Raw genomic sequence first — 24,310 nt, 5'->3', positions numbered from 1 at the left:
CCACTACATACTGGGTATTCAGCACCTAGAACACTGCCCAACACTTGTAAGAGGCATGTAGTAGACATGTGAAGCCATGAGGGTATATGTTACACACGTAAGCAGTAGGTACCCATTATTAACATGCTGGACACACTGGTCTGTGCTTTGTAAGACGGGAGACATTAAGGGGCTTAGCCTCTCTGCTTCAAGGACTGACACTCTAGCTCGATCCAGATGCCCCAGAGAGTGTTCCAGCCATTGTATCCCTTCTTGTGGGGCCCCCGCCCATCCTCCACGCAGCACCTGCACAACCTCTAACAAAGTCAACCTGCTGGGGTCGATCCTGCGCACGAAGGCCAAAACGCCCTGGCCGGCAGAGCCCACGGCCATGCTAACGAATGAAACACAACCCCAACGCTTCATCGGGTGAGGGCCAATCCGATGGGCCCAGTCCCTGGCTGCTCTCACCTCAGGACACTCTGCCTCCAGGACTTGGGCCGAGGCCAACTTCTTCGTCTTCTTGGCCTTTGCCTTGGGGTTGCAGCATTGGAAAAGCGCCCATAGGCGGGCCCTTCTGCGACCCATCCTCGTGGATGGGGGCAGCCCCCCACTCGGGGGCAACCGCTGTTTCCCAGGCAGTTAGCTCAGCGCCTGAGCCATCACCACCGATCTCACACTCCGCTCTCACACTCCGCTCTCAGACACTGCTCTCTCACACACCGCTCTCTCACACACCGCTCTCTCACACCGCTCTCTCACACTATGACCACCAGCACCAGCGTCTCAAGAAGAAATGGCACGAAGGCTCTGCCTCCAGCACGTCTCCCAGGAGCCCGGAACCTGGAACCCACTCCGTCACAAGGGGCTCCGTGGTAACAGGGGGGCTGGGCTCAGGCCCACCATCTAGGGTGCAGAGAGGGGGGAGGGGCTGCCGAAAAGATGGCAGGTGAGTGTGGGGTGCGGGAGAAGGAAGGCCGTGCCCACCGCTCAGGCCCAACGTCAAACATGACCCTGCAAGGTACTGGGTCACAGTCGAACCGAACAGTATAAACTGCTTCAGAAACCACCACCGCTAGGAATGAGCACATCTTCTAAGGGGGCTTCTGCCCGCTCCACCCCTGAAACAAGCCTCCAATGAGGCTACTGAAAGGGCACCCCTGAACTCAAGGGCACCCCTGAACTCAAGAGTGTCCCCAGAACCCATCTCGGTGAGGATGCTGGCTACCGCGCTGGCTGCCCCTCACTCTCACCCTGAGCTTGGTCATTGCCATTTACTTCTCCAGGGGATCTTCCCAACCCAGGGATCGAACCTGGGTCATCCGTATTGTACACAAACACTTTACCATCTGAGCCATGATGGATCTACTAGCGTGTCAGATGAGTGCAAACATGTGGTAGTTTGAGCATTCTTTGGGATTGCCTTTCTTTGGGATTGGAATGAAAACTGACCTTTTCCAGTCCTGTGGCCACTGCTGAGTTTTCCAAATTTGCTGGCATATTGAGTGCAGCACTTTCACAGCATCATCTTCCAGGATTTGAAATAGCCCAACTGGAATTCCGTCACCTCCACTAGCTCTGTTCATAGTGATGCTTTCTAAGGCCCACCTGACTTCACATTCCAGGATGTCTGGCTCTAGGTGAGCGATCACACCATGGTGATCATCTGGGTCGTGAAGATCTTTTTTGTACAGTGCTTCTGTGTATTCTTGCCACCTCTTCTTAATATCTTCTGCTTCTGCTAGGTCCATACCATTTCTGTCCTTTATCGAACCCATCTTTGCATGAAATGTTCCCTTGGTATCTCTCATTTTCTTGAAGAGATCTCTAGTCTTTTGTATTCTGTTGTTTTCCTCTATTTCTTTGCATTGATCACTGAGGAAGGCTTTCTTATCTCTCCTTGCTATTCTTTGGAACTCTGCATTCAAATGGGAACATCTTTCCTTTTCTCCTTTGCTTTTCACTTCCCTTCTTTTCACAGCTATTTGTAAGGTCTCCTCAGACAATCATTTTGCCTTTTTGCATTTCTTTTTCATGGGGACGGTCTTGATCCCTGTCTCCTGTACAGTGTCATGAACCTCCATCCATAGTTCATCAGGCACTCTGTCTATCTGATCTAGTCCCTTCAATCTGTTTCTCACTTCCACTGTATAGTCATAAGGGATTTGATTTAGGTCATACCTGAATGGTCTAGTGGTTTTCCCTACTTTCTTCAATTTAAGTCTGAATTTGGCAGTAAAGAGTCCTTAGGCAGTCACAATCCAAGATATCAAACTAAAGGGAAGCTCAGTGAGGGAGCTGGAGTCTGAGAGGGCTGCTCCTTCCCTCGGGGCATCTGAATAAAGCTGACTCTGCGAAGAAAAGGCAGGGAAAAAGTCAAGCAGAGGGGACTGGCTAACACAGCTCTCGATGGTTCCTTGGGCTGGGAAGACAAAAATTCGAGTGCAGGCCTGACATGTCAGTCCGGATGTTAGAGATCAAGCTCCCCAAGAAAAGGGAGGCACAGAAAATGTACCCGACACTCTGCCCAAATCGGCTGAGCGCTGAGTATCCATCACCTCGTGGTGTTCAGAAGACAGACGGTGGGCTTCAGGACCTGCCAAGAAGGGGGGCCCTGGGAGGCACCCCAGACTTCCAGACGGAGACGCTGGAGGGCTCCTCCCTAGGGTCAGGGGGGGAAAGTGGGTGATGGCCTCTGAGACTCAGCTTACAAGGACCCCCCAGCCTCAAGGCACTCAGGCCCTGAGTGAACAGAGAGCTCTGTCCCCACTAGAGGTCTGCATCAGAAGAAACTCTGGAGAAGACAGCATCACCAGAACCTCTAGGGTTTTCCAAACATAATGTCCAACATGCAACCAAAGAAGCAAAAAAGGGTGTGACAACAAACAGGACCAAGAGAAAAAAAACTGAAACAGATCCAGAGGTGTCAGATGTATATCAACATATGAGAGGTATGCTAGAGGTATCAGATGCAAACTTCACCAGTTCAAAAATATACCTGACAAAAGGAAAAATTTCTGAGAATCAAAACCGATGCTAGAACTTTAAAATAACAGTGACCGAATTTAAGAACTCAGTCTCTGGTCTTAACATCAAATTGGACACAGCTGAAGAGAGGATCAGTGAACTGAAGGATGGATTGGTTAAAAATATATATATAAGAGGGAAAAAAGTTTAGAATATATGGAAGGAGCCCGCTTGTTAAACTATGTTGTTAAAAACTATAAATGAGGCCCCTCAAGGGAGAGAAAAGACAGAAAGGGGAATAAGAAATGCCTCCAGGGGTTGAAACTAAAGAGCCTCTTAATGAAAGTGAAAGAGGAGAGTGAGAAAGCTTGCATAAAACTCAACATTCAAAAAATGAAGGTCATGCCATCTGGCTCCATCACTTCCTGGCAAATAAATGGGGAAACAATGGAAACAGTGACAGACTGTATTTTCTTGGGCTCCAAAATGACTGCAGATGGTGACATTAAAAGACTTTAGCTCCTTGGAAGGAAAGCTATGACCAACCTAGACAGCACATTAAAAAGCAGAGACATTACTTTGCCGACAAAGGTTCATTTAGTCAAAGCTATGGTTTTTCCAGTAGTCATGTATGGATGGGAGAGTTGGCCCGGGAAGAAGGCTGAACGCCAAAGAATCAATGCTTCTGAACTGTGGTGTTGGAGAAGACTCTTGAGAGCCCTGTGGACTGCAAGGAGATCCAACCAGTCCATCCTAAAGCAAATCAGTCCTGAATATTCATTGGAAAGACAGATGCTGAAGCTCCAATACTTTGGCCACCTGATACGAAGAACTGACTCTTTGGAAAAGAACCTGATGCTGGGGAAGACTGAAGGCAAGAGGAGAAGGGGATGACAGAGGATGAGACGGTTGGATGGCATCACCGACTCGATGGACATGAGCTTGGGCAGGATCCAGGAGTTGGTGATGGACGGGGAGGCATGGTGCGCTGCAGTCCATGGGGTCGCAAAGGGTCAGACACGGAGTCACTGAACTGACTGACAGGGGCGGGGGCAAGAGTTGGCTGGAGAATCAGACCATTGACTCAAAAATGAAAACCACACATTGGTTTCAGCAGCTCTGCGGGTGCCTAAGGCAAGAAGAAAATATTCAAGCACTCAGAGGAAAAAGGCGAGGCTTTTAATGGCACAGCAACCCTGAGGGCTGACATTTCAAGAACAAGGAAGTCAGGAGATAATGGACTGGCGCCTGTGAAATGCTGAAAAACAAATACCCACCAACCTGGAATTCTATACCCAACAAAAACACTCTTCCAAAGTGAAAGCAAAATAAAGACTTTTAGGGCAAATGGACATGAGACAGCTCATCACCCACAGACACGAACTAAAAAATATTAAGGCAGTTCTTTGGGAGAAAGAAAAGTAGTCTCTGACGGAAGTATAAAAAACAAGTAAAGACCAACAGTGAGGTAACAGTGAGGGTAAATATTAACTCTATGATGATGATAATGCCAAAAATATACCTAAAATTTTAAAGGATAACAGTGACAAGGAGGAAACAGTCGTGTCAGGGAGGCAGTAAAAATACTAAGTTAGACTTGAATGTAGAGCACATACTGTATCTGCGAATGTACACCTGATCACCTGACAGAAAAACAGACAGACCTAGAAAGAGACAGACCTAGAAACAGACAGAAACGGACAGACCTAGAAACAGACAGACCTAGAAAAACACTTCATCCTTCTAACAGAAGGCACCAGACAAGGACACAGAATAGGTGGGACGAGCAGAAAACGAACAGCAACATGGTACCTACACACTGAAATATCAAAATTATAAACAGAGCAAATACTCTCATTGAAAGATAAAAAGGGTCAAACTGATTAAAATTAAAACCATACACTATTCACAGAGGGACGTGTAAAGATGGAAGACCACAGACAGGTGAAAGTAAAAGATACCCAGGCAAACAAGGACAGAAAACTGATGTGGCAATATCACTGTCCAATAGTGTCTAAAGTAAGAAGCATTACTAGTAATAAAAAGGAGCATCTCATACTGATACAAGTTCAGTCCAGCAAGAAGATGAAGATTCTAAATTTGATTGTCCCTAATAACATAACCTCTCCACCATGACCCGTCCGTCCTGGGTGGCCCCACACAGCATGGCGTAGTTTCATTGAGTTAGACAAGACTGTGGTCCATGTGATCAGATTGGCTAGTTTTCTCTGATTATGGCTTCAGGGTGTCTGCCCTTTCATGCCCTCTCGCAACACCTACCATCTTACTTGGGTTTCGCTTACCTTGGACGTGGGATATCTCTTTATGGCTGTTCCAGCAAAGTGCAGCCGCTGCTCCTTACCTTGGACGAGGGGTATCTCCTCGTGACAGAATGTGGTCCACTGGAGAAGGGAATGGCAAACCACTTCAGTATTCTTGCCGTGAGAACCCCATGAACAGTATGAAAAGGCAAAATGATAGGATACTGAAAGAGGAACTCCCCAGGTTGGTAGCTGCCCAGTATGCTACTGGAGATCAGTGGAGAAATAACTCCAGAAAGAATGAAGGGATGGACCCAAAGCAAAAATAAGACACATTTGTGGATGTGACTGGTGACAGAAGCAAGGTCCGATGCTGTAAAGAGCAATATTGCATAGGAACCTGGAATGTGAGGTCCATGAATCAAGGCAAATTGGAAGTGGTCAAACAGGAGATGGCAAGAGTGAATGTCAACATTCTAGGAATCAGCGAACTAAAATGGACAGGAATGGGTGAATTTAACTCAGATGACCATTATATCTACTACTGTGGGCAGGAATCCCTTAGAAGAAATGGAGTAGCCATCATGGTCAACAAAAGAGTCCAAAATGTAGCACTTGGATGCAATCTCAAACATGACAGAATGATCTCTGTTCGTTTCCAAGGCAAACCATTCAATATCACGGTAATCCAAGCCTATGCCCCAACCAGTAACACTGAAGAAGCTGAAGTTGAACGGTTCTATGAAGACCCAGAAGACCTTTTAGAACTAACACCCAAAAAGGATGTCCTTTTCATTATAGGGGACTGGAATGCAAAAGTAGGAAGTCAAGAAACACCTGAAGTAACAGGCAAATTTGGCCTTGGAGTACGGAATGAAGCAGGGCAAAGGCTAATAGAGTTCTGCCAAGAGAACGCACTGGTCACAGGAAACACCCTCTTCCAACAACACAAGAGAAGTGTCTACACATAGACATCACCAGATGGTCAACACTGAAATCAGATTGTTTATATTCTTTGCAGCCAAAGATGGAGAAGCTCTGTACAGTCAGTAAAAACAAGACCAGGAGCTGACTGTGGCTCAGACCATGAACTCCTTATTGCCAAATTCAGAGTGAAATTGAAGAAAGTAGGGAAAACCACTAGACCATTCAGGTATGACCTAAATCAAATCCCTTATGACTATACAGTGGAAGTGAGAAATAGATTGAAGGGACTAGATCTGATAGAGTGCCTGATGAACTATGGATGGAGGTTCATGACACTGTACAGGAGACAGGGATCAAGACCATCCCCATGGAAAAGAAATGCAAAAAGGCAAAATGGTTGTCTGAGGAGACCTTACAAATAGCTGTGAAAAGAAGAGAAGTAAAAAGCAAAGGAGAAAAGGAAAGATGTTCCCATTTGAATGCAGAGTTCCAAAGAATAGCAAGGAGAGATAAGAAAGCCTTCCTCAGTGATCAATGCAAAGAAATAGAGGAAAACAACAGAATACAAAAGACTAGAGATCTCTTCAAGAAAATGAGAGATACCAAGGGAACATTTCATGCAAAGATGGGTTCGATAAAGGACAGAAATGGTATGGACCTAGCAGAAGCAGAAGATATTAAGAAGAGGTGGCAAGAATACAGAGAAGAACTGGAGAAAAAAGATCTTCATGATCCAGATAATCACCATGGTGTGATTGCTCACCTAGAGCCAGACATCCTGGAATGTGAAGTCAGGTGGGCCTTAGAAAGCATCACTATGAACAAAGCTAGTGGAGGTGACGGAATTCCAGTTGGGCTATTTCAAATCCTGGAAGATGATGCTGTGAAAGTGCTGCACTCAATATGCCAGCAAATTTGGAAAACTCAGCAGTGGCCACAGGACTGGAAAAGGTCAGTTTTCATTCCAATCCCAAAGAAAGGCAATCCCAAAGAATGCTCAAACTATCGCACAATTGCACTCATCTCACACGCTAGTAAAGTAATGCTCAAAATTCTCCAAGCCAGGCTTCAGCAATACATGAACCGTGAACTTCCAGATGTTCAAGCTGGTTTTAGAAAAGGCAAGGGAACCAGAGATCAAATTGCCAACATCCTCTGGATCATCGAAAAAGCAAGGGAGTTCCAGAAAAACATCTGTTTCTGCTTTATTGACTATGCCAAAGCCTTTGACTGTGTGGATCACAATAAACTGTGGAGAATTCTGAGAGAGATGGGAATACCAAATCACCTGACCTACCTCCTGAGAAACCTGTATGCAGGTCAGGAAGCAACAGTTAGAACTGGATGTGGAACAACAGACTGGTTCCAAATAGGAAAAGGAGTATGTCAAGGCTGTATATTGTCACCCTGCTTATTTAACTTATATGCAGAGTACACCATGAGAAACGCTTGGCTGAAAGAAGCACAGGCTGGAATCAAGATTGCCGGGAGAAATATCAATAACCTCAGATATGCAGATGACACCACCATTAATGTAGAAAGTGAAGAGGAACTAAAGAGCCTCTGGATGAAAGTGAAAGAGGAGAGTGAAAAAGTTGGCTGAAAGCTCAACATTCAGAAAACTAAGATCATGGTATCTGGTCCCATTACTTCATGGGAAATAGATGGGGAAGCAGTGGAAGCAGTGTCAGACTTTATTTTGGGGGGCTCCAATATCACTGCAGATGGTGATTGCAACCATGAAATTAAAGGATGCTTACTCCTTGGGTGGAAAGTTGTGACCAACCTAGACAGCATATTACAAAGCAGAGCCATTACTTTGCCAACAAAGGTCCATCTAGACAAGGCTATGGTTTTTCCAGTGGTCATGTATGGATGTGAGAGTTGGACTGTGAAGAAAGCTGAGCACCAAAGAATTGATGCTTTTGAACTGTGGTGTTGGTGAAGACTCTTGAGAGTCCCTTGGACTACAAGGAGATTCAACCAGTCCATCCTGAAGGAGATCAGTCCTGGGTGTTCACTGGAAGGACTGATGCTGAAGCTGAAACTCCAGTATTTTGGCCACCTCATGCAAAGAGTTGACTCATTGGAAAAGACCCTGATGCTGGGAGGGATTGGGGGCAGGAGGAGAAGGGGACGACACAGGATGAGATGTCTGGATGGCATCACTGACTCGATGGCCATGAGTTTGAGTAAACTCCGGGAGTTGGTGATGGAGAAGGAGGCCTGGCGTGCTGTGACTCATGGGGTCGCAAAGAGTCGGAGACGACTGAGTAACTGAACTGAACTGAATAATATAACCTCAAAATATCAATACATAAATACTGACAGAAAGAGAAAAGGACTAACAGCCAAGTTCATAATCGCAGTGGGAGATGTTAAAGACACATCTGTCATGGAACTGGGCTCCCTGGGACGTAGTCACCTGCACCCATGAAGTACCTGAAATGCGGCTGGCTCTACAATGCGATGTGCTGCAAGCGTGAAACACACACTGGAGTTTAAAGATGTACCATAAAAAAAAGAACAGAAAATATTTCGTTAGGTTTTATCATGTTGATTATACACTGAAATGATAATCTTTTGGGTGTGATAAAATAAAATATATTACAGATAATTTCACCTACTTCTGCTTACTCAACATGGCTACCGAAATCTGAATTGACAAACCTGACCTAACTGATATGCACGAAACACTGCATTCCCCCGATACATATTATTTTCTAGAGCCCAAGGAACATATAAGAAAATGAATATATATTGGGCCATTAGGAAAGGTTGAATTATTTCAAAGGACTGAAATAATGCAGGGTATACTTAGGGATTGCAATGGGATGACGATTTCTGTGCCCTCAAACTTCACCCTGCATGTGGAGATGATACTAGGAGGCACAGATTCTGGGAGGCGTCAGGTCAGGAGGGAATGGGCCCCCGTGCTGGGAGGACAGAGAGAAGAAGCAGGCAGTCTAGGAACCAGGAAACAGGCCTCACCAGACGTGGCACCTGCTGGTGATCTTGGGACTTCCCAGCCTGCAGTACTATAAGAAATAACTTTCTGTTGTTTAGCAGCTAGTCTATGGTATTTGTAACAGTAGCTCAAAAAGACTAAGATGGGGCTCTTCATGGAATCAAGCTAGGAATCATAAAAGGGTCACTAGAAAAACGTCCCCAGACATTAGGAAGTTAAATGACATACAGGGGAGCCTCCTGGACACCGAGTGCCACGTGGGGTTCTTCCCCCACTTTGAGTGAAGGGCTGCATCCGCCTTCACCCGGATCACCCCTCCACCTCTGATGCGGAGGCCCCTGTGCCTCCCATGACCGGAGGATCCAGCCTCTCCCGCGGCCTCCGTGTCACTGCACAGGCCTTGTCCACGCGGCCCCAGCAGGCAGGGTGAGGCCTGTGTGGAGCCTCCCAGGTCGCTGGCCTCGCTGCCCACATCGGGGCCGTGCAGGAGCACCACGTGTCCACTGAACGAGTGGATGAGGGCCCCTAACAATGACAGTGATGACGACGATGAGGAGGAGGTGAAGGGGGCTGAGATCCAAGTGTCAGTCCCTGATTCAGGCCTCTGTGCGTATGAACTCATTTAACATCAGGACAAGGTTGTGTGCGTATGAGGGGGCGGGGGATGGCAGTTCCTGCCACTGTTCTCACCTCGGAGCCGGCAAGTTCACTCTCGGTGTCCAGGGGCGGCTACAGCCACTGGCCACAGACTGGGCAACTTTAACACAAATTCATTCTCCCCAAGTTCTACAGTCAGAAACCTGTGATCAACGTGTGGGCAGGGCTGAACTCCCTCGAGAGGCTCCAGGGGAGGGTCCCTCTGGCCTGGTCCAGCCCGTGGGGTCCCCAGGCCTCCCTGGGCTTGTGGCCACATCACCCCTGCGTCTATCTGCACAAACCTTCTGCCCTGGGTGGCTCTGTGCTTCAGATCACCCCCTCTTCTCTTCCAAAGACACCTGTCATTAAATTTAGGGTCCACAAGCATCCCAGGTGATCTGGTGCAGAGGTCAGTAACTTACTTCCATCTGCTGAGACCTTTCATCGGAATAAGTCACCTTTGCAGGCTGCAGAAGGATAGACGGCTTTCAGGGCCACCACTCAGCCCACCATACGTGTCATGAAGCCACATGAAGACACCATACTTGTCAGGAAGCCTCACTGGGCTTGGTGCAGGGAGCTTCGAAGAAGCAGGACTCTAGGACCTCAGTCCCGAGGCTGCCTCAAGAAGACAGTTAGGATCAGGACCCTCGGGCACAACGACCAGATAAGCAGGGCTCAGAGGTGTGCTGGAGGGCGTGGGGCTCACCTGCAGGGAGCCTGGAGCCTGCCATGACGGCCCAGGGTTGGGGGACACAGCGCGTGCATTTGGGAATGCACACATCCCATCATGGACGAGGGGAGGCAGGCCCAGGGGCTCAGGCCAGGGGAGCCCAGATCATCCTGCTGCCCTCACGGGGCAGGTCAGAAGAGCACAGGAGGGAGCCGTGGTTTCAGCGACCTGGGTCGCAGTCAGTCTGCTCCTGTGTTGTCTCTGAGAATTACTCAGCCTCTGTGAGCCCACCTTTTGCTCCTCTGCAAAATTCGCCATTCGTGACTTGCTTCACAGGTGGGGGAGTTCCTGGTGCTCTCAGCACCCCCGCCCAACCTGGTGGCTGAGGCTTGCCGCCTCTCCATGACCTTGAGGCCGCTAAGACCACCCCTGCACAGACTCTCTTTGCAAAGAAGCTGGAAGGTGCTTCACCTGCCCTAGGAAGACCGGGGGCACCAAAGCCTCTAGCCTGGGGGCTCCTGGGCGGGGCTGACCATATGGGGCGCTAGGAATGACTGCGGATGCCCCCATAAGGCCAACCCCGTCTTTCCTGTTAGAGCCCAGGTTTCTTTTTTTGTGCTCTGCTCAGCCGCACACAAAGACCCAAAGTACATTCCCCCGAGTCCGTGGAGATTTCTCTCAATGGTGGTCAAGAAGCAGTGTCGGGCAGGCATCGCTGGGAAACACGCTCCGCTGTTTATGTCAGCGACAGGGTCCCTCCCAGAAAAACAGCTGGCAGGATCGGGAAAGGGTCGTGGGACTCGGTTTACACACGGGATGTCCTCGTTCTTACACACATGGGAGGTTTTAAACCCTGGCGCCCAGCCTGACAGCAGTCTGCTCCCAGTGGGAAGAAACCGAGAGAGGCCAGTCCCCTCCCCGCTAGACGCCCCAGAGCGGAGGCTTCTGTCCAGACCGGCCCCTTGGGTGGGGAGTCTGGAGGCCACAGAATCGCAGGGGCCTCGAGCCTTGGCGGGGGCGTGTGGAGAGCCAAAGGGCTCGGGGAAGGGACAGAGTCAGGGTCCTTGCAATGGACTGCCACCAAAGGCTGGACAAAGACAAGAAATAAAACAAATGTCACACCTTAATGTTGCTAAAGAGCCAAGAAGGCCCAGAAGAGTGACCCGGACTGTGCCGTCCAAGGTGTGGAGGGGATGGGGAGGCTCGCCCAGCACAGACTGGATGGGGTTAAACCTCCACTCCTGGCTCAACTCACAGGAACGGAGACCCCACCACAGTTGTTCCCGGCACTTTCCTTTGAGAAGGAAGAAGGGAATCACAGAACAAGCAAAGACGTCCCCGTGAGGGATTCCTGGTGCTCGAGGATGCCAGGGCCCCTCTTCGTCCCCTTGGCTGCCTGAGCCTGCGTGTTGTATATCATGGTCACCCGTCTCCGCTGAAGGGCAGGCTCTGAGGTTGTTGCAAGGTTGGCCTCAGCGAGGCTGAGCATGGGGTTCCTAGCTGCCCCCAGAGGGCTTCCGGGCAGCACACCTCCCCAGCCCACCCTGACCCCACAGCTGCCGCCTAACCCAGAGGGCTCCCTCACTGCCATCAGGGAATTAGGGGGTGCAGAGAGCTCAGGCCCGAGGGTGCTGGGGGCCTCCACGGCATCCTGTGTGTGCACCCCTCCCCGGCTCACGGTCCAGCTGTGGGGAGCGTGTGTACACGGCAGGGACACACAGACAGCTCCAGAGCACCGCCCGGCCAGGAGGCCCCGGAGCCCCGGTGGGACGCCTGGGCCGGACGTCTGACCTCTTCGCCCTCTGTGCCCTCGGCTTCCTCAGCACCAAGGATAACCCCACCGCGGGAGGGCCTCTGAGGCCACGGCTGCTCTGCGGGAGGGGTCGTGTTCACCTCAAATGTGCTCAAGGCACGTGATGCCCGGTCAGTCCCTAATGACCGGGCACACTCTTGGCAGCCCTGGGGCCTGCCTGCTCTTCCTGTTGGCACCGGGGTCCCGTGTGGGTGTGACCTGGAAGGCTGGTTCCAGGCTGGATCGGTCTGTTCAGGTGACCGACGTGCCCCCAGGAGGGACAGCGTCTGGCACGGGGTGGGCCTCATCATGCTTCTCCTGATCGGCACCAGGACCGCCCTCCTTCCAGTCCCAGAGGTGGAAGACAGGGGCCCTTTCTCGGTCACCTGAACGTGTCATCTCACGGGAGTCCAGCTTGATGATATCTGCTGAGTGATCCAGGAGGGCCGGGGGGGACAGTACCCCCGCGGTCTTGCCCCGACCTCTGGCCGCATCACCGGGTTCACTTTAATACTCGTGAACAAGGGGGCAGGCTGGGACTGCCACTGGGGTCTGACCCTGCCTTGCTCACGTCCGCCCTCCACCTGGACGGCTCCCAGAGGGGACAGGAAAGTGCTCAGTCCCTGGGCAAGGGTCGGCAGGGAGGCATTTCTGCACCATGGTTCCTGCTGACCACATCTGCACCGCCCGGGAGGAGCTGCTGCAGTTACTCGGGCGCGGTCACATGGGGCGCTGGCATAAGCATGCCTTCGACACATCCTGGACATGGTACCCTGACTGTCTCCAGTGAGCCTGGACGCAGAATGTTCTGTCTGAATGAGCTGGGGCCGCAGGAATGGCTGGGGCGGATTTACCCCTCAGCTCTTGGCATAGGGTCTGGCTCCCTTGCAAGGCCTGGCTTGTTGAAGGAATAAAAGACATGTATTCAGTCACAGGCCTACTTTGATGATGAGTGGGTAGATTACTCAGATCCAGCCTCTCATGGAAAACAATTAAAAAAAAAAAAAGTATCACTCACTAAAGTTGCCGAAGACCTGAGAAGACCCAGAGGAGCAACTGCCCAAGATGGGGAGTCTAACAGAAGACCCTTCCCTCCGGATGGATTTGGACTCCCAGGAGACGACACTTTCAGGTGCCCCAGAAAGGGCCTCCCTCCTCCAGACCTGGGAATTACAAGGAAGGTGGTGCTGGTGCCAAGCAGGACAAGGAACAGGTGAGGACCCCAGTGAGTCCAGGCATGTCAGCCTGTGACCTTGGCTCAATGTGTTCCTATCCATAACGCCCTCAGATGAGTGGAGAATGCAAGTGCCAAGTCTTTCTGGATAAGGGCACCTTCTTCCTAGGCTTGGGAACTGCCCCACGGGTTATGGAAGGGTGGTGGCCAGTGAGGAAGAGCGCCAGGCCCACCAGGATGAAAGACAGCTGGAGGAGAACCAGCAGAAGTGACCCCCTCAGCTTGGGATTCTGAGAGGATTAGATGGAAAATAAAACTAATAAAGCTCTCCTCGTTTACAGAAATAAACCTCAAAATAGAAAGGTCCTTCAAAGGACAGGAAACCATTAAAAAATTGACGCAGCCAACTTGGAAAAGAACCAAACAGAACGTGCAGAAATAAAAAAGTGTCATAATGAGAAGCGAAAATAGAAGACACTTTTGAAGACCTTGACATCTTCAGGAAAGGGAGACACGTGGGCACAGAGCAGGAGCATGCTGATAACGTATGCAGCCCCCTGCCCACTCCCTGCTCTCCAGGAAGAAAACCCAACCCTGATCTGTAGCTGGATCATGTGCCAATTTCCACGGTGTAAATACTCCCGCCGTGGCCTGATTCATGTACCAAAGGGTTTACACCTGGCTGGCAGAGTTCCCGAGGAGCCAGAAAGAGCTGACTCTGGCACACAGCCGGCCTAGAGACATGGGAAGACATCAGAACCGTACCTGAAGGGCACAGATTTCAGCCCGACTACCTGGGACCCGGGCGGAGCTGTCCTTGACGAACTTTAAATAGAAGACTCTTAAAACATGTCCAGAATTCACTTTATAACAAGTACACTTCCACAAAACCAAGAGAGGCCCAAAGGAAGCCAGGTGGGGTGTATAAAAGCCTTAGTGCTTAAGACTCAAGAGACATAAAAACTTTAGGGCCAAAGAAGTGAATGTGTAATGGTGGAATTATGAATATAGATATGAATAGCTTTGGGACTAGACAACAGCCCCTGACACCTCACTGTAGAAGAGGCTCATGACACAGGCACTAAGCCTGGGGGTAGGAGTGAGATGGGGGCTGAAGACCACATTTTGTTGTTGTTCAGTCACTAAGTCACGTCCGACTCCTTGAGACTCCATCGATGCAACACACCAGGCTTCCCTGTCCTTCACCATCTCCCAGAGCTTACTCAAACTCATGTCCATGGAGTCAGTGATGCCATCCAACCATCTCATCCTCTGACACCCCCTTTTCCTCCTGCCCTCAATCTTTCCCAGCATCAGGGTCTTTTCCAATGAGTCAGCTCTTCACATCAGTTGGTCAAAGTATTGGAGCTTCAGCTTCAGACATCAGTCCTTCCAGTGAATATTCAGGGTTGATTTCCTTTAGGATTGACTGGTTTGATGTCCTTGCAGTCCAAGAGACTCTCAAGAGTCTTCTCCAACACGACAGTTCAAAAGCATCAATTCTTTGGCACTCAGCCCTCTCTACAGTCCAGTTTTCACGGTTCAGGGCAGAGCCTGATATGAGGACCCAGCACCCAGGTTTAAGTGCTGGCTCTGCCCCTGTGGGACCCAGGGCCCTGCATCTCCTTGCCCCGCCTCTCAGAGCGTCAGTTCCTTCCCTCGGTAAAGGGATCTGACCCCTGAACCACAATCCAGGTCAGGATGCCCACACAGGGTGGGGTGGGGATGGGGGTCCACGTCCGGGCCGACAAGTCCCTGAGAACATCTGGTGCTGCACTGTCCTTACATATGGAGCTGCTGAAATTAGACTTCAAGTGCCTTAAAGTCAAGAACCCCCACCCCGATGTCCAGGCCATGAGGAGGGACCACCGCCCCCCAACTCCATGCTCATCACCACACTGAGCCAAGTCTGGGAACGCACTCGGACACCAGCTCATGCCCACAAGGCCTCAACTGGAAACGGCAAGAAACATGCCCTTCCCCCAACCCCGTGTCCACAGCAGCCCTGCCCAACCCCGCAGCAGGGAGGACATGCCATCACCTCCATTCTACAGGCAGAAAAACTGAGGTCCCGAGTGGGGAAGCCACTTGCCTGAGGCTGATCAGCCCCCAGGAAGTAGCCGGGCTGGGTCTGGACCCACACACGTGGCCTCAGAGTGGCTGGGCGGGGTCTGAGCCTGCCTGGGAGCTCAGGTACCCTCACCGCCTAACCGGGGGTCCTGGAGTCTGGTGTTGAGGCAGCTCCCATCCTCCAACAGGCAGCTGCTCCCCTGCTTTTCAAAAACCAACATCCACAAAGCCAGGAAAGAGATGCCGCCGTGGCTCACGCCAGCTCTGGGGAGGAATGAGGAGAAACTGCAGCCTGCCAGCCTTGGGGTATGGTGGCGAACCCCGAACGGCCACATGAAAGCAAATTGACCTTGTATGGTTCACGTGTCTGCAGCCTTAACAATTCTGCCAAAACCGAGTCAAGTTCAACATCAGGGCAGTGCGGGCCTCTGTCACCTCCGGTACGCAGCTGGGATTTTCCTGTGTGGCCTTCTCGGCAATGACCACTGGACATAAATAATGCCCTGGCTTTGAGGTTGGACTTGAAAAATGCTGATGGGTTTCAGGTACAAGGAAACATGTTGGCCCACAAGCTGCTCTTGTCCGTTTCCTGGGAACCCTGGCCATCGGAGGGACAGGGCAGTGGAGGATGGGCGGAAGAGGTGCTCCTGCAGAAGGAAGGCCTGGGCCACCTGCCTCCAGGACCCCTCTCCCACCATTTCCATCCTCTCTGCTGTCCCAGGCGTCTCTGACATGACACCCCTCCTGGACCCTGATGTGTGAAACTGACTTAGGGGGCCGTCTTCTGGATCAAGGTGTCAGATCCTAATTCGACAACCAGGGCCCCTCTTGTGGGTGGCTGGGGAAGCAGTTTTTAAGCTGAGTTCCTCTGGGCCCACGGTGCCTGGCAGAGGGTGGGGTCCAGTGGGCCACCTCTGGTCACACCCAGTCGGCCAGGCTCAGCCTCCATCCGTTCTGTATGCGAAGTTATGAGCACGATTCTTCCAGACCCACCACTCCCCGCTCTGCTGGGTGCCTGGCCCGGGGCACCCACTGTGTGTGCGGGTCTCTGTCTGGGCTACCTCTGGGGCACCAGACAGGGGATCGGGGACTTGTGTGGACACTGCAGGGGCGGGGGGGCTTCCTTGGGGAAGCTTCTGACGGCTCCTGGGAAACAGGCCTGCACGCTCCTTGCACCTCCAAGCATGGACCAGGGTCAGCAGTTTATACACCCTGGGAGCAGGTGAGAAGCCCAGTGTGGGGCACTCCTAGACCTGCTAACTCAGAACCTGCATCCTGATGACCTCAGGGGCTTCCATGCACCCCCCGGAACCCTCTACCGAGGCAGCCAGGCCAAGGCCTGCTCCCCGCCAGACCACCTGCCCTGCTCAGCCCTCCAACCACGAGCCGTGCCTCCCCCACCCATGGCTGTACTCGAGGGGTCCCGTGTGAACTCCCCCCACTCCTGGGATAACTGCTCATGTGTAAAGTCTCAGCTTTGTTGCGGGATGAATGGTGCCCTCCAAAAGAGACACCCACACCTCAACTCCCCATATCTGCGAAGAGGGCTTTATTCAGAAATGGGGTCTTTGCAGATGAAATCAAGTTAGATGAGGTTACAGAGGATTAGGTGGGCCTTATGCAGAGTGATGGGTGTCTTTATAAGAGGTGGAGAGACACACAGAGAGGAGGCCGAGTGAGGGGGAAGCAGACGCTGGGGGACTGTGGCCACAAAGCCAGGAATGCCTGGAGACCCTGAAGCTGGAAGAGCCGGGAGTGACGTTCCCCCAGAGCCCGGGTCGGGGTCGTGGTCCTGTTGACCCTTGGCTTTAGACTTCTGGCCCCCAGAACTGGGAGAGAATTGATTAGTATTGTTTTAAGCCTCCCCCACCCCCGACCCCAGTTTGTGGATGTCGGTATCAGAAGCCCCAACTGGGGCACTCAATGTTCCGTGTCTCTAAAATCCACCAATTGATCACGACCTCAGCCAGGCTGGTCTTTCCCTGGTCATCACGGGATGTCTCCTCAACAATAAACCTCCTGACTCGGGAGAAAGGCTCGTGCTGCACACAGGGGCCTCACCTGTGTGGGGCTTGAAGCCCATGTTGCCCCGGAGCGGCTCAGCCTCACACACTTGCTGGCCCAGGGGGAGCAAAGGGGGTCACACACCTCTGCGCCCCTGTGACCTCCACACCCTGCCTGGTCACAACTGCAGACGACCAGGCCAGCAGATATCTCAGGAGGATGGACTTCACCTGCCCCCATTCCTCTTGCTTCACTGTCCTTTGGCATCCCCCCATCCCTGCTCCTGGGCTTCCCTTGGGCCTCTCTTGCGATTTAGCCGGTAAAGAATCTGCCTGCAATGCGGGAGACCTGGGTCTGATCCTTGTGTTGGCAAGATCCCCTGGTGAAGGGAAAGGCCACCCACTCCAGTATTCTGGCCTGGAGAATTCCATCGACTCTATAAGTATAGTCCATGGAGTCACAAAGAGGTGGATATGACTGAGCAACTGTCATTTCATTCATCCCTGCTCCTGGTCAAGCCTGTCCAGCTGGCCCTCATGTTGGGGTCCGGGGGACACTGGTGACATCTGAGGACATTTCTGGTTGTATTTAGGAATGCTGCAAGATATCAAATGCCAGCAACGCCAAGGCTGAGAAATCCCACTTTAAGACTCTTCATAATTGGGGGTTATTGTTTGAGTATCCAATTGGAGTCCATGGATTTCTTTCTCCCTGGGGAAGACGCATAAGCCCCAAATTCGTTTCAAAATGGGCAAGGTGGTGGGGCTGGGCTCTCTCCTAGGCTATCTTGTTCTCCAAATCCTCTCACTTCTTGTAATTAGAGCACCCCAGGAATGAGTCATCCCGGGCCTCTGTCCGCTAATGGTGCTGGCTGGACCCGCGCACACCCCGCACGCTGCCTGTGCCCGGCAGCCCCTGAATAGAGCAGGGGAAGGCAACAGGCTTCCTGGGGCCTGACTCATCTCAGGGGAAAGCTTGGGGCTGCAGCGGCCATGGAAAAGTCAGTTATGATCAGAAGACACCACAGGAAGATGGCCCATGCTCAGCGCCAGCTTTTTGAAATCTTGAACCATTTAGTTGATGCCACGGTAACAGTTTTATCTAAAAAAGTCCCAATCAGGGACTTCCCTGGTGGCCCAGCAGTTAACACGCTGCCTTCCTATGCAGGGAGTGTGGGTTCAGTCCCTGGTTGGGGAACTAAGATCCCTGCAAGCCTCGAGGTGTGGCTCCCCAATTTTTTTTTAAAAAAGGTCCAATCAACTGCTGAGAAACTTTTAAGGCTATAGAACCAAATTATCACTGAAATTTGGGGTCACTGTGATGGTGTGATCTGTACTAATAATAAGAAATGTATTTTTGGTCTTGGTCCCCCACTCCTGGCACAGAGCTCCTAACTCTGGGAATTTCCTAAGTGGGGAGAGCAGTCAAGCTGTCTCTTGGTAGGTGAATGAGGTGACTGTTCCGAGAGTGCCTCCTTTCGAAAGGGGGGCATTGCTTGCCAGGGTAACGAAGCACATGGTTAGAGGATTGGAACTTCCAGTCCCTCCCCCACACCACCTCCCCCCACCACGTCTGGGAAAGCCAGAAGGGCTTCTGGTTGAAGCAATCACCAACAGCCAGTGATTTAATCAATTGTGCCTGTGTGATGACTCCTCCATAAAAAGCCCCAAACAGGGTCTGGACAGCTTCTGGGTTGATGAACACATGCAGATTTGGGGAAAGCGGGGCTTGGAGAGCTTGAAGTTCCATGCCTCCCCCCCACACAGCCTGTCTTGTGCATCCGCTTCCATCTGCTGTTCCTGAGTTTATTACCTTTAACATTAAAGCTGTGACCTAGTATGCAACATGTTTCTCTGAGTTCCCTGACCACTCGACAAATGAATAGAACCCAAAGACGTTAGAACCTCTGAATGGGTAGCTGGTGGGTCTAGGTGCAGGTGACAATCTGGGCTTGCAAATGATGGCTGGAGTGGTGGGAGGGTCTTGTAGGGCTGGGCCTTTAACCTGTGGGGTCTGGCACTACCCCCAGATAGGCAGTGTCCACAATGAGTTAAGTTGCAGGACCCCCAGCTGCTATCAGAGAAGTGCTGGGTCGTGCCAGGGAAACAATGCATGCATGTTGGAACCGGGAGAAGCCTCGTCACTTATTAGGACGACTTGATCTTTTCTGGTGGCCATAACCAATGTCTTTATGCTTCATGTTTATTTCAAAGTCAGAAGTTTTAAAAAAGATATGTGTGGGGAAGGATTTGATTGGACTTGGAAAGGCTCTTCTTTCTCCTTTGTGAGCATGGCCATTCCATTATTTTATGAGCAATAATGATAGATGACTGAATATTCACATCACCAGTGAGAATTTCCCGAGTACCAGACGCTAAGTGAAGCACTTTAGGATAAGCCAGGGATGTAATGACTTGTTTCCCAGGTGGCTCAGCAGAAAAGAACCCGCCAGGCAATGTAGGACCTGGAGGGGACCCGGGTTCAAGCCCTGGGTCGGGAAGATCCCCTGGCGGAGGAAATGGCAACCCATTTCAGGATTCTTGCCTGAAAAATTCCACGGATAGAGGATCTTGGGGGCTACAGTCCACAGGGCTGCAGAGAGTCGGACACGAATGAGCACCTGAACATGCACAGAGTCATGGAAACACTGCTGGCGTCTCTGTTTGACGAACGCTGAATCCTCACTGCTGTTGTAGCTCAGTCATCCGACTGTGTCTGATTCTTTGTGACCCCATGGACTATATACTCCATGGAATTCTCTAGGCCAGAATATTGGAATGGGTAGTGTTTCCCTTATCCAGGGGATTTTGCTGACTCCCCACATATTGTAAGACTAAAATTAAGAATTCTTTTTTTTTATTTCATTTCAAATAGCCTTTGGGTATCTGAAAGGAACGTGTAGGTACTTTCAAGAGGTCTTCTGCAAAATAAAGCCCTTTCCGCAAATGTGGTCATGATATCCAGGTAGGCTTTGCTGTTGTGAGTGTCACATCTCAGCCAGAAGGCAGATTCTGAGCTATTCCTCTGGCAGAAACAAATTCACAAAATAAACCAAGAAAGAGAGCGGGAAAAACAAACCACACCAACAACTGGAAACGCATTCCTCATGAGACAAAGCTAGAGAAAATCCCAATATCCTTGTGGCCCAAAAACCCTCTTGGAAATGAATGTTCAGTAAGGAAGAGATGAAACATGTCAAGTTTGAAGGAGAGGCAATGCCCATGGCCAGTCTTGTCTAGAGACAGCCTGAGCGCTCAGGTGAAGACACACGCCAATGTAAACCCTTTGCACACAGCAGTGATGGTCATCACCATAGTTAGTGTCTAGTCTAATGACAACCTTCCTCGGGCACCACATAAGGGAGCAGACCTGGTTCTCTTCCTCTGCCCCCACACCATTCACTCACGAAGTCAGATCAAGTGCTATCGTGCCCTGCCTGCCTGGCTGGCTCGTCCATGAGCTGTGACCACCTCCAGGGCAGGACTCCGCCTTCTCTTCTCTGTGTGTTGTGAACCTACACACAGTGGGCCTTCAGAACCTCAGGAGACTCACCCCACCCCCACTATAGCCAGAACCCTCCCCAGGCATTAAAACAGCTGTGGAGTCACTTTGGCCCAAGCCCTGGTTACGGATCCCTGGAGCCTACTACAGCCTCTACAGCGTGAATAATCAGGTCCTTTATACACAGATTCCCAGCTGTCAGATCTGAGCTTTGGATTCATTGTCAGCTCTGTCCCTCCTGTGGCAGCCAGTTGGGCCGCGATGCAGACAACGGAGCTCATGAGCTGAATTTCAAGGGAGGCATTGAATGGACAGCGATGGATGCAACCTGTTGCAAACTGAGGGAGGTTCCCTGCATGTCTCAGAATAGGCCTCTGGTGTGCAAGTGTGGAGCAGGACCCCCACAGTGCAAAGGAAAGAGAGGTACTCAGGGACAAAGGCTCTTGGCCTCTCCTGTAGCAGCTCCAGTTGGTACCTCGTGAACAGTGGACAGCCAATGTGGTCACCTGAGCGTCACTCTTATTCCCTCACAAAGCAAGAGAAAGGGGGCAGGGTGTGGGAGTACCCAGAGGGTGTGGTGGGGAGGATGAAGGGACGTGTCCTTCCTCTCTTCAGTGCAAACTGCTTCTGTGAGTCTCAGAGCTGCCAGAGGGCAGTTACCAAATCGGGTCCCCACAGCATCCAGGGTGGGCTGGGAGCCTTAGCCCTTGTCACATGAACAAGCCACACCACATGGCTTCCCTGAGTTCTAACAGCAGAATCTGGGGGTTTTGTCTAGGTACACACTTCCTTGCTGTAGCTGTGTTACCCACTCCTTTGAGCCCCACTTTTCTTTTCTAGAAAAAGGGCATCAATTGCGACATTAGCAGGTTGCTACCTTAATCCTGTGAAGACTAATTGAGGAAATCCTACAAAGAATAGCTGGCCTTCAGAGATATCAATGAATAGCTGGCCTTCAGAGATATCAATGAATAGCTGGCCTTAACTGATATTGGGCTTCTCTGATAGCTCAGCTGGTAAAGAATTCTCCTGCCATGCAGGAGACCCGGTTTGATTCCTGGGTCGGAATCCTGATTGGCTGCAGAAGAGACAGGCTACCCACTCCAGTATTCATGGGCATGTCTGGTGGCTTCATGGTGGCTCAGCTGGTAAAGAATCTGATTGCAATGCGGGGGACCTGGGTTCATTCCCTGGACTGGGAAGATCCCCTGAAGAAGGGAAAGGCTACCCACTCCAGTATTCTGGCCTGGAGAATTCCATGGATTGTATAGCCCATGAGGTCACAAGAGTCGGACACGAATGATGGACTTTCACTTCACTTTCAAGAGATATGACCTTGGAGAAGGAAATGGCACCACACTCCAGTAGTCTTGCCTGGGAAATCCCATGGACAGGAGCCTGGCGGGCTATGGACCGTGGGGTCGCAAAGGGTCAGACACGACTGAGGGAGGAGCAGGCGCTTGCCAGAGGCCCCGGCGCTTTTGATGGCAGAGCCAGGACTGTGGCTGAGGACTGCCAGCTCCCAGGCCTCTCTCACCAGATAGGAGCATGGAAAACTAGAATCTAAAATAGCCTGAGGGCTTTCCTGGCAGCTCAGTGGTAAAGAATCGCCCCCCTGCCAAAGCAAGGGACTCGAGTTCCACCCCTGGTCTGGGAAGACCCCAGATGGCAGACCAGCTGAGTCCATGCATCACAGCCTCCGGGTCGGTGCTCTGGAGCGTGGGAGACACAGTACTGAGGTCTGTGGGCACCAGAACCCGTGCTCTGCAACAAGAGGAGCCACCGCAGTGAGAAGCCTACGCCCCCCCAACTGGAGAGCAGCCCCTGCTCGCCGCAGCTAGAGAAAAGCCCACACAGCATGAAGACCCTGCAGAACCACAAATAAATAAACTCATTGAAAAAACGCAAAAAAAAAAAAAAAAAAAGAGAGAGAGATGACCTGAATCCAGATTAAACTGGAGTCTCCAAATGTCATCTGGCATTTCTTCCCTGAATCAGCCAAAACCCACACAGTTGCATTTCCAGGGTCAACACTTAGCCAGCAGGGCAGAAAACCCAGCGTGGTTCAAACAAGCTGACAGACAAGCAGCAGAGGACTCACGGGCAGAGGGCTTCCCTCCGGTTTCAGGTGGAGCTCCGGGACCACAGCAAGAACCAGCGCTGTCAACCCCTGGGCTCAGCAGCGCCCTCATTCTCAGGCCGGCGGCTCTGCCCTGACCTGCGCAGGAAGGCCACCAACTGCCCCAGGCTGACCTCACGCCCCTCCCACTGCCGTAGCCTGACCTCACCCAGCCCCATCCCTTCCGGCAGGACCAGAGCTCGTCTTCCGGAGCGGCGGGCGCGGCGGGCGCGGCGGTGGCTGGGCAGTGTCGAGCCGGGTCAGATCGACCCTGAGCGTCGGTGAGTGACCTCGGCCTTCGCCGGGTGGAGGGACGGGCTTGTTCCTCAGCTGCGGTCCCTGGGCGCCCCCAGGTCCCGAAATGGAAAGAAAGCGGCGGTTTCGTCGCATTTCCGCTGGCGGTTTCGCGCGCGGGGGGAGCGCAGGCGAGACTTCCCCGGGCTGGGGGCGGAGGTCAGAGAAGGGGATGGGCGGGCCGGGAGCTGAGGGAAGGGCCGGGCTTGAGGAAGCGGGCCGGGATTGAGGGACGGGGGCCCGGGGCTCTGGGGAAAGGACCGGGGGGCTGAGGGGAAGGGGCCGGGCCTGAGGGAAGGGGACCGGGAGACTGGGGGAAGTGGAGGAACCGGGGGCTGAGCAAAGGGGCCGGGGGCTGAGAGAAGAGTAGGGGAAGGAGGAGCTGAGGGGAAGGGAAGGAGCCGGGGGCTGAGGGAAGGGAAGGAGCCGGGGGCTGAGAGAAGGGGACTGGGGGGCTGAGGGACGTGGATGGGCCGGGGGCCGAGGGGACGGGACCAGGCCAGAGGGAAGTCCTGGGGAGGGGAATGAGGTTGGAGAAAGGGGGGCGGGCTGGGGGAAGGGGAAGGGGCAGAGCCTGAGGGGTCTGGGTGCGCGGTCCTTAGGTGGCTGGGGAGGAGGGTCTGGGGTTTGAGGGGAGGATGCCCGGGCTCCTGGGAGGAAGGGGCCAGAGAGTTGAGGAGGGCGTCTAGGATAGGAGAGGGGCCCTCCAGGAGGGGTGCAGGACCTTGGGGTTGGGAGGAAGGGGTGGGGGAGAGGCCGGGCCCTAAGTGTTCGGGAAAGGGGGCCAAAGGCCCAGAGGGTCCCGGGAAGAGCGGGGAGCCCCGGGGAGGGGGTCCCGAAACTGGAGGGTTAGGGGGAGGGGGCAGAGAGCCTACAGGGTCTAGGGAAAGAGAGGAGCCCTCCCGGAAGGAGAGGGTCCCGCACTCGGGAGGTCTAGGGGCGGAG

General features: G+C 52.2%; 1 protein-coding gene across 2 annotated transcripts in view; it reads right to left on the bottom strand.

Moving 5' to 3' along the window:
- The window catches only part of LOC133071295 (liprin-alpha-1-like), a 36,114-nt gene extending 12,929 nt beyond the window's left edge, over positions 1–23,185 (bottom strand). The window contains exon 1 of one of the 2 annotated variants that reach the window (XM_061163887.1): positions 23,054–23,185. Coding sequence is in view for 1 of the 2 variants with exons in the window: in XM_061163885.1 (XP_061019868.1) it covers positions 1,432–1,479 (48 nt within the window). In the remaining variant the exon portion in view is untranslated. Of the gene's footprint in view, positions 1–1,431; positions 1,513–23,053 lie in introns of those variants that run through there. The other variant, XM_061163885.1, reaches the window with a different exon arrangement.
- Between the last annotated feature and the right edge of the window lie 1,125 nt (positions 23,186–24,310).

This window comes from Dama dama, chromosome 16 (genome assembly GCF_033118175.1).
Source record: "Dama dama isolate Ldn47 chromosome 16, ASM3311817v1, whole genome shotgun sequence".
In the NCBI taxonomy this organism is placed as follows: Eukaryota; Metazoa; Chordata; class Mammalia; order Artiodactyla; family Cervidae; genus Dama; species Dama dama.
The sequence above is the reverse complement of the archived record's forward strand: the minus strand, read 5'-3'. Positions and strand labels throughout refer to the sequence as shown.